General features: G+C 36.9%; 1 protein-coding gene across 1 annotated transcript; it reads left to right on the top strand.

The window, feature by feature from the left end:
- Positions 1-4,170: 4,170 nt before the first annotated feature.
- On the top strand, positions 4,171-8,106 carry mrps12 (mitochondrial ribosomal protein S12). Its single transcript, XM_061983387.2, has 3 exons — positions 4,171-4,364; positions 4,978-5,028; positions 7,527-8,106. The coding sequence occupies exons 2-3, from the start codon at positions 4,980-4,982 to the stop codon at positions 7,907-7,909; spliced, it is 432 nt and encodes a 143-aa protein (XP_061839371.1). The 5' UTR covers positions 4,171-4,364; positions 4,978-4,979; the 3' UTR covers positions 7,910-8,106.
- The last annotated feature ends 4,283 nt before the right edge of the window (positions 8,107-12,389 follow it).

Below are 12,389 nucleotides of genomic sequence, written 5' to 3'. Positions count from 1 at the left end.
CACTGTGACTGCTGCAGATGGATTCCATTTCCTCCCTGCCGCTAGGGTTGGAGCAGCACCTCTGACGAATGGGTCCCGGGATTCTGTGAGAGTCATTTCCAGCCTTGATTTGGCACATTTGTACTCCTCCACCACGCTGGCTCCGTTGCCATACAGGCCCACGCTGCTAAGACATCTCGGCAGTCCAAGCCATTTCCTCACTTGTGCATTCACCAGCCTCTCCAGCCGATTGGCATGGGATAGAGTGACCTCATAGATAGAAATACTAATGTTTCAACTTCGATGGCTTTAATTGAAATTACAGAAGAAATTACCAATGCAATAGATAGTAAAAAATGTGCAGCAGCAGTTTTTATGGATCTAACTAAAGCATTTGATACAATTAATCACAATATTTTAATCAAAAAACTAGAACGATATGGCATCAGAGGGTTAGTCTTAAACTGGATAAGAAGTTATCTAATGAACAGGAAACAATACGTGAAGCTAGGCGAACACACGTCTACAACGCTAAATATATCCTGTGGTGTACCTCAGGGATCAATACTAGGACCTAAATTATTCAATCTCTATATAAATGACATTTGTAAAGTTACAAAAGATTTAAAGTTAGTATTATTTGCGAATGATCCAACAGCGTTTTGTTCAGGAGAGAACACACAGAAGATACTACAAATAATAACAGAAGAAATTAACAAATTAAAAAGATGGTTTGACAAAAACAGACTATCGTTGAATCTCAGTAAAACTAAAATAATGCTATTTGGTAACAGTAGAAGAGAAAGTCAAACACAAATACAAATAGACGGAATAGAAATTGAAAGAGTAAATGAAACCAAATTTCTAGGTATAATGATTGATGATAAATTGAACTGGAAACCTCACGTAAAAAATATACAACATAAAGTAGCAAGAAACACGTCAATAATGAATAAAGCAAAACATGTTCTCGACAAAAAAATCACTTCATATTCTCTACTGCTCACTAGTGTTACCATATCTGAGTTACTGTGTAGAAATATGGAGAAATAATTACAAAAGTACACTTCATTCATTAACGGTGTTACAAAAAAGATCAGTTAGAATAATACATAATGATGGATAAAGAGAACATACAAATCCTTTATTTATTGAATCAAAAATACTGAAATTCCACGACATAGTGAATTTGCAAACAGCTAAAATTATACACAAAGCAAACTATAACCTGCTACCCAAGAATATACAACAATTATTCTCAAAAAAAGAGGAGAAATATAATCTTAGAGAGAAATGTAATTTAAAACATTTGTCCGCACGTACAACACTTAAGACCTTCAGTATATCAGTATGTGGAATTAAATTATGGAATGGATTAAGCAAAGCAATCAAACAATGTACTAATATGATCCACTTCAAGAAACTCTTCAAACTTAAAGTGTTTACACAGTACAAAGAAGAAGAACCATGATAAGCATTCTGAATTTATTTAATTCATCCATTCTTTCATTCTTTCACTTTCAAAATAATCTTACTTATCTCATCATATGAAATGTAACTTACTTCACCAATTATTATTTATTTATTTATTTTTATTGTGATTACTTATGGAGTATATTGTGAATAAATTGAGAACAGGAAGTGAACAAAAGTTTTAGCAACTGTTATGTAAAAGAAAAGGGGTAGGATTAAATAAGCTCTGCTTCTTCCTACTCCTTTTCGAACATGTTGAAAAGAGAAACTGGAGATTGTGATGTATCATGTTGTATGCTTGCATGTTCGAAATAAACTCAAACTCAACTCAAATTAAGTGAGCCTATGGCTTTGCACTTCGTTTATTTTATATATATATATCCATCCATCCATTTTCTACATATATATATATATATTTTGCATTCTATTTTAGTTACTTTGAATTTATAACCCCCTGGCGCTGCTTTGTACTCTTTTCGTACTGTTTTGTACTATTTTTGTACTTATTTTGATTATTGTTTCTTGTCTGTTTGTAAATGTTGAAATTTATAAATAAAAGTTAAAAAAAATAAAAAGGCATGGGTGAATACATGGAGGAGTGTCGCATTGTAACCAAGACAGTATAATAGAAAATCGAATAAAGAGAGAAACGGCATAGAAAATAATGACTTGTGCTTGGAGACTTTTGAACACATATTCACAATGTACAAAAAAATTAAGGCACTTTCAACCTGTAGCCTAAGTCAGTGTTTTTCAACCACTGTGCCATACATTGGTTCACCAGACTGTGAAATACAGTCTGGTGTGCTGTGGGAGATTATGTGATTTCACCTAACTGGGTTAAAAATATTTTTGCAAACCAGTAATTATAATCCGCAAATAATGTGCCGTTGTTGAGTGTCCTTACTGTCTAGAGCAGGGGTGTCCAAACGTTTTTCCACTGAGGGCTGCACACGGAAAAATTAAAGCATGCGGGTGCCATTTTGATATTTTTCATTTTCAAACCATAACGAAATATATGGATTTTTTTTTTTTTACTTTCGGGCTCCCAGTGTCCATAAAGGGTCTCGGTCATTAAAATGTTAAAAATAAGTCAAATTATTATTATTTTTTATTTAACGCTTCCAGTAAATCTCTATATCAACTTCAGGTTGATATAAAGTAAAGACCACTTTTTTTTTTTTTTTCATAGTAAAACTGAAATATGCAGTATTTAGTAATTAGAGCCCTAAAATATCAATAATACAGGACACCATTGATTTTAATTCATTATTATTTTTGAGTAATCACAGAGAAAAGATAAATAAAATCCCACTAAATATTGTTGGGATCCAAAAGGTCCTCCACCCATAAAGTGATGCATTTTTATTAGTTTTTTTTTTTACTTTCAACACTTAAGTTACAGGATCAACTTCAGATATATCTGTCTATTTTACATTTGAACTATCATTTTGTTTGTTTTATGCTCTTTTGTCAAAGAAAACATTGATGTATTTATATGGCAACCAAACAATCTACGCAATATTTTCCACATAAAACATTTTAAAGTGAAATATTTGAAGTAATTGGAGCCTTGAATAGGTCAAGAATTCATTATAACATCGATTTGTTTAGTTTTTTTTAGCAATGGCAAAAAAAGAAAAATAAAGATAGACAAAAAAAACAGCCTGCGTGGCAGCTTTGTGTCAACATTGCAACTTTTTCGAGTTAGATTTCACCTCATTCCACTTTTTCATATGTTTTATTTTTTTATTTTTGCAATAGCATTTCCAGAATGTTAGCTGCATTTCCAGAATTAGCTGCCGGCCGCAAATGGCCCCCGGGCCGCACTTTGGACACCCCTGGTCTAGAGTAACCGCGTAATACTCTTCCATACCAGTAGGTAGCAGCAGGTAGCTAATTGCTTTGTAGATGTCGGTAACGACGACATGGTTTGTCGTGATCACAATATGCAGACGACAGCGGGAGGCAGCGTGTAGGTAAAAAGGTATCTAATGCTTAAACCAAAAATAAACAAAAGGCGAGTGCCGCTAAGAAAAGGCTTAGGGATGGCTGTGCAAAATGAAACTAAAACTGAACTGGCAGCAAAGTAAACAAAAACAGAATGCTGGACGACAGCAAAGACTTACGGCATGTGGAGCAGTGATGGCGTCCACAAAGTACAGCCAAACATGACATCACAATCAACAATGTCCCCACAAAGAAGGATAGCATCCGCAAAACTTAATCAAAGTCTTGTTTGCTAAAACAAAGCAAGTGCGGGGAATAGCGCTCAAAGGAAGACATGAAACTGCTACAGGAAAATACCAACACAACAGGAAAAGTCACTAAAATAGGAGTGCAAGACAAGATCTAAAACACTGGACACAGGAAAACACCAAACAACTTAAATTAAGTCACGGCTTGGTGTGACAGGTGGTGACAGTACACCTACTTTGAGTCAAGAGCTATAGTGATGCATGCTTGGTTATAGTTTGAATTCATATCCAACAACTGCGAAAACAACTTTTTATTTTCAATATCGGCTTCATTTTTTAATGGTTTCTGTCGGTGGTGTGCCTCCGGATTTTTTTAATGAAAAAAATGTGCCTTGGCGCAAAAAAGGTTGAAAAACACTGGCCTAAGTACTCACACTGAGAATACACACTCCATTACTGTAGGGGGCGGTATGCGCCTGGTAACGCTGGTTGCGAACCGCCATAAAACGCAGAAGAAGTAAAAACCCAGAAGTACGTCTGTTGTGAAAGAATACTTCCGGTGTCTTTGTCGCTAGCCCAACCTGTAAGAAGTCGACTGAGGATATTTATGCTCACAAAATGTCATTAAATTGTTGAGTTTGAGTGCGGGACGTGGGCTGCTTGTTGCTGTGGATACGTGTGACAGTGTGGTCCTTGTTTGAGTCCCGTCATCAGGTACAATAATCCAATTATTGCTGTTAGCTAGCATGTTAGCACAAGGACAATGTATCACATGATGCAGGTCGAATGTTATTATGTTATTTTCTTGACACTTCGTTGTAAATATGTTTTAAATCCACATAAAATGTCCATAAAATTTGTATTTAAAGCTTTTTATTGCAGTTAGCTAGCCGCTGGCACGTTAGCACAAAGACAATGTATGACATGCTGCAGGACGAATATTATTATGTCATTTTCTTGACACTTCGCTGTAAATATGTTTTAAATTCACATAAAATGTCCATAAAATGTGTAATTAAAGCTTATTTTTGCTGTTAGATAGCCGCTAGCAAGTTAGCACAAAGATAATGTATGACATGCTGCAGGGTGAATATTATTATGTCATTACCTTGACATTTTGTTGTAAAGTTGTTTTATATCCACATGAAATGTCCTCATAGTTGGTATATAAAGCTTCTTAATGTTAGCATCTGTCTTTGGCATGCAGGCATAATTGTTAGTTTGATGACATTAGCATATATCAAATGAACACCGTGTAGTTACAAATATAATTCATTGTAATGATAATAATAATTATATTTTTGTCTGATTTGTGTTTGATTTTCAGTGATGTCGCTGTTACAAAGTGTAAGACCTGCTCTCACGACGCTTTTTCAAGGCAAGTTGGCATCTGTAAAGCTGTATTGTATATAATTTATGTCATTATTACAAAGCTTTTTTTTTGGCACTTAATTTTTGGAACTGAATTCTTTGCGTTTAAATCATGTGAAGTGATTTTTTAATTTTTTTTTTTTACATCAAATGATTTTACTAAATTCATAAAATTTTAATTAAATGTAATTTCATTTAATTAACTAGAAGTAAATATTGAGTTTTAAGCAAATTTTTGGCACTGAATTGTTTTAACTGATTTTCATTTCATTGCATTTTTTTACCCTGATTTTTTACACATTGAATTGTTAAACATTTTAAAACATTTAATTTTTAAATGCACAATTTTTTATTCCATAGCATTTACACTAAATATTTTATGTATTTTAACATTTATTCATGTAGTACATGTATAAATGTACACTTTATACAATTAGTGTTGGTTTATTACATGTATAAATGTACACTTTATACAAGTAGTGTTGGTGTAGTACATGTATAAGTGTACACTTTATACAAGTAGTGTTAGTGTAGTACATGTATACATGTACACTTTATACAAGTAGTGTTAGTGTAGTACATATATAAATGTACACTTTATACAAGTAGTGTTAGTGTAGTACATGTATAAATGTACACTTTATACAAGCAGTATTATTGTAATACATGTACTGTATAAATTTACAGTTTATTTAAGTAGTGTTAGTGTAGTACATGTATAAATGTATACTTTATACAAGTAGTGTTGGTGTAGTACATGTACAAACCCTGTTTCCATATGAGTTGGGAAATTGTGTTAGATGTAATTATAAACGGAATACAATGATTTGCAAATCATTTTCAACCCATATTCAGTTGAATATGCTACAAAGACAACATATTTGATGTTCAAACTGATAAACTTTTTTTTGTTGTTGCAAATAGTCATTAACTTTAAAATTTGATGCCAGCAACACGTGACAAAGAAGTTGGGAAAGGTGGCAATAAATACTGATAAAGTTGAGGAATGCTCATCAAACACTTATTTGAAACATCCCACAGGTGTGCAGGCTAATTGGGAACAGGTGGGTGCCATGATTGGGTATAAAAACAGCTTCCCAAAAAATGCTCAGTCTTTCACAAGAAAGGATGGGCGAGGTACACCCCTTTGTCCACAACTGCGTGAGCAAATAGTCAGTTTAAGAACAACGTTACTCAAAGTGCAATTGCAAGAAATGTAGGGATTTCAACATCTACGGTCCATAATATCATCAAAAGGTTCAGAAAATCTGGAGAAATCCCTCCATGGCCCGAAACCAACATTGAATGACCGTGACCTTCGATCCCTCAGACGGCACTGTATCAAAAAGCGACATCAATCTCTAAAGGATATCACCACATGGGCTCAGGAACACTTCAGAAAACCACTGTCACTAAATACAGTTGGTCGCTACATCTGTAAGTGCAAGTTAAAGCTCTACTATGCAAAGCGAAAGCCATTTATCTACAACATCCAGAAACGCCGCCGGCTTCTCTGGGCCCGAGATCATCTAAGATGGACTCATGCAAAGTGGAAAAGTGTTCTGTGGTCTGACGAGTCCACATTTCAAATTGTTTTTGGAAATATTCGACATCGTGTCATCCGGACCAAAGGGGAAGCGAACCATCCAGACTGTTATCGACGCAAAGTTCAAAAGCCAGCATCTGTGATGGTATGGGGGTGCATTAGTGCCCAAGGCATGGGTAACTTACACATCTGTGAAGGCACCATTAATGCTGAAAGGTACATACAGGTTTTGGAACAACATATGCTGCCATCCAAGCGCCGTCTTTTTCATGGACGCCCCTGCTTATTTCACCAAGACAATGCCAAGCCACATTCAGCACGTGTTACAACAGCGTGGCTTCGTAAAAAAAGAGTGCGGGTACTTTCCTGGCCCGCCTGTAGTCCAGACCTGTCTCCCATCGAAAATGTGTGGCGCATTATGAAGCGTAAAATACGACAGCGGAGACCCCGGACTGTTGAACGACTGAAGCTCTACATAAAACAAGAATGGGAAAGAATTCCACTTTCAAAGCTTCAACAATTAGTTTCCTCAGTTCCCAATTGTTTATTGAGTGTTGTTAAAAGAAAAGGTGATGTAACACAGTGGTGAACATGCCCTTTCCCAACTACTTTGGCACGTGTTGCAGCCATGAAATTCTAAGTTAATTATTATTTGCAAAAAAAAATTAAAGTTTATGAGTTTGAACATCAAATATCTTGTCTTTGTAGTGAATTCAATTGAATATGGGTTGAAAAGGATTTGCAAATCATTATATTCCGTTTCTATTTACATCTAACACAACTTCCCAACTCATATGGAAACGGGGTTTGTATAAATGTACACTTTATACAAGTACTGTTGGTGTAGTACATGTATAAATGTACACTTTATACAAGTAGTGTACATAAAGTGTATTTTTTCCCCAATAAAGATATATATCTGATGCATGTAATCTAATGTATGTTAAATGTGTGTTTAGTGTACCAGCACACCTGCGTGTGGACACGCCCCCTGCTCTCCCACACCATGGCAACCCTCAACCAGATGCACCGTGCAGGCAAACCCAAAGTGCGTCCCAAGACCCTCGGCGCCACCTTTGGGCGTCCGCAGTTGAAGGCGGTCATCCTGAAGACCATGATCAGGAAACCCAAGAAGCCCAACTCCGCAAACAGGAAGTGCGCCCGCGTGCGTCTGTCCAATGGCAAAGAGGCGGTGGCGTTCATCCCAGGGGAGGGGCACAATCTGCAGGAGCACAATGTGGTCCTGGTGGAGGGGGGCCGCACGCAAGACCTTCCTGGCGTCAAGCTGACGGTGGTCCGGGGCAAGTACGACTGTGCCCACGTGATCAAGAAGAAACAATAGACGCTCTAAGTCTAATCCATTATTATTATTTTAATTATTATTCAGTGGGGCCACAGTGTGTCAATCAAGGTGCTTCCCACCTTCTGCCCGTATTTGGCCTCCCCTCATTGGTCCATTTAAATAGTGCATGGAACATGATGTCAATATTGGACCCATGAGTTTGCGTACTATTACAATAAAAACTTGAAGAATTTGTACTTGTAGTGAGGACTGTAACTGTTTTAATATTGGGTAGCCCGCTAGCCAGATAGCTTTAAATTATACGACTTTTAGGTGTAGACCTGTAAATAGAGCTAACATTTTAACAGCTAGCATGCTTGGAAAAACAAAATATTTGACTGAGATGTATACCTGCAAAATTTTACAGAAAGCTAACGGCATGCTAACAAACAGCGTGTGTGAAAATTTTTTTGGATTCAAGTATATTCCTGTAAAATTAACGAACAAGGTTAGCACGCGCCAAGTAACATTATATTTGAAATTGAGGCGTAGAACTGCAAAATCAGCTGAAAAGCTAGTATGCTAACAGTTTGTATGCATCAAATAAAATATTTGACTTGGAGGTGCATACCTGTAGAATTAGCTTAAAAGCTAGCATGCTAAGAGCATTCAATTGCCAAAATAGTTGACTCTGAAGAGCCTTCCTGATAAATTTGCCTAAAAGCTAATGGCATGCCAAGGTTAGCATGCTTAACATTTGACTGGAGGTGTTTTCTTGTAAAATTAGCTAAAAAAGCTAACAGCATGCTAAGAATTAGCGTACATGAAAAAAAATGGACTCAGGTGTATACATGCAAAATCAGCAAAAAAAGTTAGCATGTCTCAAGTAACAAAATATTAGAATTTGAGGTGTATAACTGTAAAATCAGCTGCAAAGCTAGCATGCTAACAATAAGCAGGTGCCAGATTACAAAATATTTGACATTGTGGTGTATACTTGCAGAATTAGCTAAAAAGCTAGCATGGTAAAAGTGATTACCGTATTTTTCGGAGTATAAGTCGCACCGGCCGAAAATGCATAATAAAGAAGGAAAAAAACATATAAGTCGCACTGGAGTATAAGTCGCATTTTTGGGGGAAATTTATTTGATAAAAGCCAACACCAAGAATAGACATTTGAAAGGCAATTTAAAATAAATAAAGAATAGTGAACAACAGGCTGAATAAGTGTACGTTTTATGAGGCTTAAATAACCAACTGAGAACGTGCCTGGTATGTTAACGTAACATATTATGGTAAGAGTCATTCAAATAACTATAACATATAGAACATGCTATACGTTTACCAAACATTCTGTCACTCCTAATCGCTAAATCCCATGAAATCTTATACGTCTAGTCTCTTACGTGAATGAGCTAAATAATATTATTTGATATTTTACAGTAATGTGTTAATAATTTCACACATAAGTCGCTCCTGAGTATAAGTTGCACCCCCGGCCAAACTATGAAAAAAACCTGCGACTTATAGTCCGAAAAATACGGTAGTTGTTTTTTTTTTTTTATTGCCTTGAAGCTAACTGCATACAAATGTTGGCATGCTATCAGTTGACTAATATTAAACAAGGAGCAACTTGACTTGGTTTGAATCGGTTATCGATGTTTGAAAATTGTCGTATCAAGTAACTTTAGGTGTATACCGGCAGAATTAGCTTTGAAAAATTTGCATGTTAGCAGATAGTGTCCGTCAAGTAACCAAATATTTGACTTGAGGTGTTTACCTGCAAAACTATCTTTAAAGTTAGCATGCATCAAGTAACAAAATATTTTAAAAAATTAGGTGTATAACTGCAAAATCAGCTGAAAAGCTAGCATGCTAACAGTTAGCAGGTGTCAAGTAAGAACATATTTTAATTTGAGGTGTATACCTTCCAGTGACGTGCGGTCACTAGACCGCACGTTCCATGATGGCAGGTGAGGCCCCGCCTCACCTGCCATCATGGAAAGAAAAAAAATGTAAAAAGAAAAAAAATTAATTAAATTGTTATATGTATCCAGTGATTATACTATAAAGTTATTTTCCATTTAACTTCACCAGTTTTAGATTATTTTTATTCAAAATTGCTGAATTTTCACATTTGCCGTTCAAATACTGAGAAGAGACGGTGCGGTGATCAGCAGCCAGTTGAGGCACGTCGCTCAGTTGTGCCTCAACATGGATTGCGGACTCGGCTAACTGCTGGCCTGCTGTGCAGTGAGACCGTATTGCTATATGAATTATATTATACATTTCCATAGTTTAGTTAGCTGAGGTATATAATGTACAGTGTATTTTGTCAACAACTGTATGTGTGTAAAGTATTTCTTGTGCTGAGCAATCATAAAACTGCTGCGAAGACGCACTGGCTGAGGCTCGCGTAATCCCGCCTCCTGGTGCCGGTTATTGCACCTCCACCGCAGACTGCACCCCCCGACGCGAGCGCCACACCAACCAAAGCCCACACCCAAACCCTCCACGTGCAAGACCGAATCCACCCAAAAAAAGTCACTTAACAAGAAGCCAAAAAGTGCAAAAACAACATTGCTCGCGCCAGAAAAGCCGTGAACGACTGCAGGGACACAACATTAGGTACACCTGCAGACTGCAGCACGGATTTCATATTTCATTCATTCACAACTCCTCCAACACCAACACCACTGTTCCCGCACTTATAAGTAAAGGTAAGACCAGGGGTGCTCATTACGTCGATCGCAAGCTACCGGTCGATCTCGGAGAGTGTGTCAGTCGATCACCAGCCAGGCATTAAAAAAAATAGTCCTAAAAATGAGCGATCATAAATCTTCACTATGACGTCACTTTTGTCACTTGATTGACATTCACGGCACCCGAGGGTCTTCTGAGATGACGCTGGCTGCTGCCAGTTCATTAAAATTACCGACTGGAAGAAAAAGTGTGAGCACCCCTGGGTAAGACCATAATAACGTTTTTTTTTATTAAATGTGCTTTTTGTGTGCTACAGTTTGTATGTGTAAAGTTAAAGTTAAGTTAAAGTACCAATGATTGTCACACACACTAGGTGTGGTGAAATTTGTCCTCTGCATTTGACCCATCCCCTGATCACCCCCTGGGATGTGAGGGGAGCAGTGGGCAGCAGCGGCGCCGCGCCCGGGAATAATTGTAGGTGATTTAACCCCCAATTCCAAGCCTTGATGCTGAGTGCCAAGCAGGGAAGAATGCTGGTATGAGCTTTTAAACATAACCCGTTAACTGCTGCCAATCAAATGGTGAATAAGATACTTTTTAGGGTTCATTTGTTTGTAAATCTGACTGTGATGAAGTCAGTGCCTCACCAGCCATCAACCTCATCGCACGTCACTGATACCTTCCTACAAAATCAGTTAAAAAGCCAGCACGCTAATAGCATTTGTGAAAAGACAAAATATTAGACTCCGAATAGCCTACCTGCAAAATTAGCTTCGAAGCTAACGGCATGTCAACGTTAGCATGCTATGAATTGACTAACATTAGCAGGAAGCATTTTAGGAATGGTTTGAATTGGTTGGGAAATGTAGACATTTGAAAAATTGTCGGTTCATTTCATTTTCGTATGAAGTTAAAAAGGTATGACTTGACTTGTGTACCGGCAGAATTAGCTTTTTAAAAAATGTGCATGCTGAAAGTTAGTTTGCGCCAAGTAACAAAATATTTGACTTAAGGTGTTTATCTGCAAAATTTGCTAAAAAGCTAACGACAACCTAACAATTAGCATGCGTGGGAAGAAAAATTCACTCTTAGCTATAAATTTAGCATGCGTCAAGGAACATATTTCACTTGAGATGTTCACCTGCAAAATTAGCTAAAAAGCTAACGACAACCTAACAATTAGCTTGTGTGGGGGGAAAATTGACTCCAAGATACAAAGTTAGCATTCAAGGAACATATTTGAATTTGAAGTGTACGGCTGCAAAATCAGCTGGAAAGCTAGTATGCTAACAGTTAGCATGCGTCAAAAGGAATATGTACATACTTGCAAAATTAGCTTAAAAGCTAGCATGCTAACAGCATTCATCAGGTGACAAAATATTTGACTCAGGAGCCTACCTACAAAATTAGCCTCGAAGCTAACAGCATGCTATCAATTAGCAAGGAGCATCTTAACTTCGTAACGGCTTAAATCAATTGGGAAACGGCAATATACGATATACATCTCGATATTTTTTCCATCAAGTAAAAACAAAACAGTCCTAGTTACCTGAAATACTAAGTACGTCATTATTACGACTTAGTAATTTACTATAAGTCATTGAGATCTTGTCTAAATGAAACGCAATTGGTGGGGACTACTTTTTCTTCCGCCGCGGTAAGTATGTGAACTGTGTCATTTGTTTCGCCCTGTAATTTTATATGATTTTTGAAATTATTCTCCAAGAGCAGCAACACTTTAAGTACACTACTTTTTAAGTTTTACTGGACACTTTAGGTTTTTTTGCACAAAGTATCGGTATCAGAAAAAATCCGCATGTCACTACGCTGTAGTCAA

Source organism: Nerophis lumbriciformis, linkage group LG21 (genome assembly GCF_033978685.3).
Source record: "Nerophis lumbriciformis linkage group LG21, RoL_Nlum_v2.1, whole genome shotgun sequence".
Classification (NCBI taxonomy): Eukaryota; Metazoa; Chordata; class Actinopteri; order Syngnathiformes; family Syngnathidae; genus Nerophis; species Nerophis lumbriciformis.
This window is presented reverse-complemented; position numbering and strand designations above follow the sequence as displayed.

Bases quoted from the DNA above. Each gene is read 5' to 3' on its own strand.
- mrps12 (XM_061983387.2), top strand. From the start codon at position 4,980: ATGTCGCTGTTACAAAGTGTAAGACCTGCTCTCACGACGCTTTTTCAA. The intron at 5,029-7,526 runs GCAAGTTGGCAT...ATGTGTGTTTAG, and splicing joins TCTCACGACGCTTTTTCAAG to TGTACCAGCACACCTGCGTG.